We start from the raw sequence: 5487 nt of genomic DNA on the forward strand, positions 1-5487 counted from the left end.
ACACGAAAAACAAACAAACATTGATCAACATCACTGAGAGAAAACATTTTCAAAGAGATTAGATCTGGGATTCAGCTCTGTATTTACTGAGAGGATTGACTGACGCACAGAGGATGCTTCAGTCTGACTTTATTGAATCGTGGGACCCTGTATCTCCAATTAGATGGAAGTTGATTTTGTTAGGACATTTCTACAAACCTACACGCACAAGCTATCATACAAGAGACAGTTCTTACCCCCGACACGTCGTAGATGTGAGTGGAAGCCATCATGGCGGCGCCTACGGGGCCCGTGCGTCTCTCCGGGAGCACCGTGAACAGCTGAGGGGTCTCGTTTCTGTAAACACGAGAGCAACAAAGTTAAAGCTTACATTATCATTGGTAATTAGCTGTGTGATGGAGAAGACATGGTATTTAATTTATAAACACTAATAAAGATTTACAATAGGTGACATCTGGACAGTGAAATGTAGCAATAACGCTTTTTTTTTTTAATTGATATGAATATTTCTTTCAATACCATTCACGATGTTACTGGTGTATCTGTTCACTTATACACCTTATAGAAATGTATTTGGTTGGTATTCCATAACACGGGTGTTTGTATATAATGTAAATGGGAAATTAAAAACACGCAGGATTGCTGTGACGTTGAAGAGCGACACCCACCCGTCCATGGCCTCCTCGATCTTCTTCTTCCTCAGCTCGATCAGCTCGGGCGTCTCCATGCCGGCAGGGATCGACGTGAAGCCCCCGGGGGTGATGAGCCCACTGACACAGAAACAAAGACACAATGAGTTTATTTATGCGTGTCCTTCATTAGGGATTCACCTTTAGTATGTGTTTGTATGAATATTAAAATCTTACACACACTCGCTCAAACAAAGATGGTGATTTAATGTGAAAGCCACAGACCAGTTCATCTTATAACGACACGGCACATATTGGTAATGTCATCCATCAGTTATCGTTTGCACTTAACAGATTACTATACTGTACATTCTTCTTAATTAAAGTGTATCCCTTAAAGTTAAGGTACCTGTCTGCCGGTGTGAAGAACCCAGTTTCGTCCGGCTTCTCCTCGTCGCTCTCCTCTTCCTCCTCTTCCTCCGATGACTCCTCGTCTGAAGGCTCCAGTTCTCCCCACGGCGCGTGATCCACCTCCTCCTCCTCCGCTTTGGCCTGAGCACAAAAATGTACATATTATTACACACATCCGGACAAAATCGAGCAATTAACGCGTGTGTGTACAATCTTTGTTGAGCTATAAGTGCAGTTGTTACAGAACTTGAGCACATTTTGAGGTACAGATTAGAAAATATGATTATTTAAAGCTTTAATGTTTAAGATTTTGATCTTGTCATATTTTTCATTTACACCATATAAATGTATTTGAGCCACAGAACCAAAGATTGGTGATGTTAATGTGCCGTATGTACATTTTCAAAGAAAGCACTTCTTTCATATTACAAGATATTTAAAGTTCGACTAAGAACCCTGCAGTTAAGGGTGTGTGTGTGTGTTTGAGGAGTGAGTGTGTGTGTGTTTGAGAGTGTGTGTGTGTGTGTGCCTGTGTTTGAGAGAGAGTGTGTGTGTGTGTGTGTGTGTGTGTGTGTGTGTGTGTGTGTGTGTGTGTGTGTGTGGTGTGTGTGTTGTGTTGGTGTTGTGTTTGAGAGTGTGTGTGTGTGTGTGTGTGTGTGTGTGTGTGTGTGTGTGTGTGTGTGTGTGTGTGTGTGTGTGTGTGTGTGTGTGTGTGTGTGTGTGTGTGTGTGTGGTGTGTTGGTGTGTGTGTGTGTGTGTGGTGTGTGTGTGTGTGTGTGTGTTTGAGTGTGTGTGTGTGTGTGTGTGTGTGTGTGTGTGTGTGTGTGTGTGTGTGTGTGTGTGTGTGTGTGTGTGGGTGTGTGTGTGTGTGTGTGTTTGAGAGTGTGTGTGTGTGTGTGTTTGAGAGTGTGTGTGTGTGTGTGTTTGAGAGTGTGTGTGTGTGTGTGTGTTTGAGGTGTGTGTGTGTGTGTGTGTGTGTGTGTGTGTGTGTGTGTGTGTGTGTGTGTGTGTGTGTGTGTGTGTGTTTGAGAGTGTGTGAGTGTTTGAGTGTGTGTGTGTGTGTGTGTTTGAGAGTGTGTGTGTGTGTGTGTTTGAGGTGTGTGTGTGTGTGTGTGTGTGTGTGTGTGTGTGTGTGTGTGTGTTTGAGAGTGTGTGTGTGTGTGTGGTCCGTTACCTGGAAGTCTATAGCATTGGTCCCGAACACGTCCCCGTACAGAGGTTTGCCCATCTCGTCTACGGGCGGCTTCCCCCAGCCCCCGGCGTGATAACCAAACGTACAGTTCTGAGAGGACGGAGAGAAACATTAAACATACCGACACGTTTCTCATTCTGAATGAAGAGTGTTTTGCAATAGAATTGTCCCTCTGCAGTAGGAGTAGTGGTCTTACCTCTGGGATGGGGGAGTTGAGTCCGGGGATCTTGAGATTGGGGTAGGAGGGAGGGGGGCCGTACCTCTGCATGGCGATCAACCAGGGGGGGGGCACCTTGTGGGAGTTCTGGAGAGGAAGAAAAGACAACGTCAGCTCACTTTCGTGTTCCTCTCCTTGATATTGTGTTTGGTCAGGTCTCCATTTACAGATTCATCTCCACAGCCTTTTGGATGCTTTGAACAGCAGCAACACGAAGAGTATCAGGATAAGAGGAAAACTAAAGAATGGTGGGCATAACAACACAATAACATGCCACTGCAGGAGCTATATACATACCAGGGTTCATACACTTTTTCACCAATGATTTTCACCAACTTCTCCATGACCTTTACCTAAGTTTCCATGACCAAAGAAATGACTCTTTCTCAGCGGTACCACTGAAAAGGGTTTATTTTAACATGGAACAGGAAAATAAGGTCTGCATATGAAACATGTGTGTGTGTGTGTGTGTGTGTGTGTGTGTGTGTGTGTAAACCAACTCAAATACGTAGCTTACTAGCTTCTAAACGCTAAAGCAACTAAAATCTCTCACCAGCAAAACACCTCGTCAGTTAAATGCCATTTTACGTTTCATTAATATACGATACAGTATACGATATACATTATAGTATTACTATTTCGGCGATTAGATAAAATATAAATTATATTTGATGCAACTTTAGTTACATTTCCATGACTTTTCCAAAACTTTGGGAAAAATATTGTTTTCCAAAACTTTTCCAGGGCCTGGAATTACCATTTTGAATTTCCATGACTTTTCCAGGTTTTTAAAGACCGTAACCGGCGGGCATGTCTGAAATTCGACCAACAACCAATCCCATGAATCTCCCGCCCCTGACACACACGCAGCGGTTTGATTGGCTAGAGCTTGCACTGGCATATGATTCGATTGGCTGACGCTTCTGCCGATGGCGTCAAAAGTTGAACATTGCTCAACTTTTGCGGCGAGCCACGCCAGCAAAGCTCCGCGTTGCTTCCCACAATGCAGTTCGGCGAAAAGTGACGTCACCCCATTCAAAGTGAATGGTGAAGCTTTGTGGACGGGCTGTGAGAACTCTGGCATACAGTATGTATTAGGCCTTATTTGAGTCTATTTGAAGAGAAAATGCACTTGTTTTCAATGCGTTTCTAACTTAAAATGTTATTTTTCTGTGGTAGATGTTGGTTTATTGTGCTTTGCTTCTAATGTTAGTTAAACTTACAGGTCCGACCGGCATGCCCAGAGCGATGCGCAGCTCATCGGAGAGATCTCCCGGCTTCTTCTCCTTCAGACGAGTTTCAAACTCTTTTCCCTGCAGAGACACAAAGACACAGGTCACTCAGAGGGCCTTTTTTTTTTAAATAACAAAAATGGTTCTTTCACAACAGGATGTAAGGATTCTACTGAAAGGTAAGAGAAATGACTAAAAAACAAACCTCGTAGTAGAGGTCTCCGTGGATGGTGAGCTTGGGTTTGATCTGCCATTTGAAGAAGGCGTCGTGCAGCTTCTGGTAGTCGATGTCGATCTTTCCCATCTTGGGGCGAACCTTCTCCCTCATTTTGGTTTTCATGGTTTTGGCGTCTTCCTGTGAACAGAAAATTAACAAAAATGAAGAGAGGGTGTCTCAATTGTATATGTGGACATTTCTGAATGTCCTTCTGGTGCCCCACCTTCTCCTGCAGCGCCTCCCTCATCTCCTGGATTCCAGTTTTCTTGATGAAGTCGGGCAGCTCAAACGGAGGCTTCTCTATTCCTCTCTTGCCCTGCAGGTACTTCCTCTTGAAGCACCAGTGGCGGGGCACCGGCACCGTGTTCCTGGTGGCCTTCAGGTGCACCAGCAGCTTGGGCTCCTGGGCCGTCACGTCGTGCATCTCCACCACGTCTGGACGGGCCACCAGCTGGAAGGAAGACACACAGAGGAATGTACGGTTATTGATAGTCATGAAAACAGGCGGGAAAATAAATAAACACAAGTAGTCAAATCGATGAACTTGGCTAACTAATTAATGATCGCAAAGGACAACATGACAACTGGACTTAGGCGTTTCCATTTCTACCTTTGACTGAAGATTTCATTAAACCTATCTTAGAGGAGGATTTTAGGTTAATAATAATAAATAAGTGCATCTTTGAATTATGGCTCCTACTTTTTTAGAAACAAGATGGCGGTGGAGAACACAAAAACTAGGATTTTTGTTATCCGGTATCGTCGCTTACTTTCATAGATAATATCATATCAGGTATTGAATTAATCCTTCTATCAATGTCTGTTTTGAGCCACGAAAAAACCCAAAATGTGGCCTGCACCGGACCACACAAGCCTTATTTTAAGTATAGTCACTTGCCAGAAAGTCACTTCAAGCCCCTATTTGAGTAATGAGGAGTCAGCAGTCAATGGTGGGATTAAAAAAAGGTTTTCAAAAATGTGGAATCACCTCAACCACAGTGCATAAAGTCATACAGAAACAAAGACACTGACGCATTGCATAGACAGGGTTCATAGACTTTTTCACCAACTTCTCCATGACCTTTACCTAAGTTTCCATGACCAAAGAAATGACTCTTTCTCAGCGGTACCACTGAAAATGTTAACATGGAACAGGAAAATAAGGTCTGCATAGGAAACATGTTATGCCTATCTAAAACAAATCAAATAGTATCTTACTAGCTTCTACACGCTAAAGCAACTAAAATCTCTCACCAGCAAAACACCTCGTCAGTTAAATGCCATTTTACGTTTCATTATTATTCGATACAGTGTGTATTATCATTATAGTATTACTATTTCGGTGATTATAAAATATAAATTAAATTTGATGCAACTTTAGTTACATTTCCATGACTTTTCCAAAACTTTGGGACTATTTTTTTTGTTTCCATAACTTTTCCAGGACCTGGAATTAGCATTTTGAATTTCCAAGATTTTTCCAGGTTTTCAATGACCGTAAGAAGAACCCTGGATATCACAATTATCAAAATTCAAGTTCTGGTACCTGTGCCAATTCAACACTTAAAAATCACATCATCGAAATGTTA

General features: G+C 42.7%; 1 protein-coding gene across 1 annotated transcript; it reads right to left on the reverse strand.

The window, feature by feature from the left end:
• Nucleotides 1-164: 164 nt before the first annotated feature.
• LOC104955070 (splicing factor 3B subunit 2-like) lies at nucleotides 165-4394 on the reverse strand. Its single transcript, XM_010782297.1, has 8 exons — nucleotides 4122-4394; nucleotides 3887-4036; nucleotides 3673-3762; nucleotides 2429-2536; nucleotides 2215-2322; nucleotides 1039-1181; nucleotides 669-770; nucleotides 165-336 (listed from the first exon to the last, which is right to left on the reverse strand). The coding sequence occupies exons 1-8, from the start codon at nucleotides 4392-4394 to the stop codon at nucleotides 180-182; spliced, it is 1131 nt and encodes a 376-aa protein (XP_010780599.1). The 3' UTR covers nucleotides 165-179.
• Between the last annotated feature and the right edge of the window lie 1093 nt (nucleotides 4395-5487).

This window comes from Notothenia coriiceps, unplaced genomic scaffold (assembly GCF_000735185.1).
Source record: "Notothenia coriiceps isolate Sejong01 unplaced genomic scaffold, NC01 NC01_scaffold00024571, whole genome shotgun sequence".
NCBI classification, from domain to species: Eukaryota; Metazoa; Chordata; class Actinopteri; order Perciformes; family Nototheniidae; genus Notothenia; species Notothenia coriiceps.

Excerpts from the sequence above, each read along its gene's own strand:
- LOC104955070 (XM_010782297.1), bottom strand. The coding sequence starts at position 4,394 with ATGACTATCAATAACCGTACATTCCTCTGTGTGTCTTCCTTCCAGCTG. Across the intron at positions 3,763-3,886 it reads ACGGAGACCTCTACTACGAG|GGAAAAGAGTTTGAAACTCG; the intron begins GTTTGTTTTTTA and ends GTGTCTCTGCAG. Across the intron at positions 2,323-2,428 it reads TCAACTCCCCCATCCCAGAG|AACTGTACGTTTGGTTATCA; the intron begins GTAAGACCACTA and ends CCGTCCTCTCAG.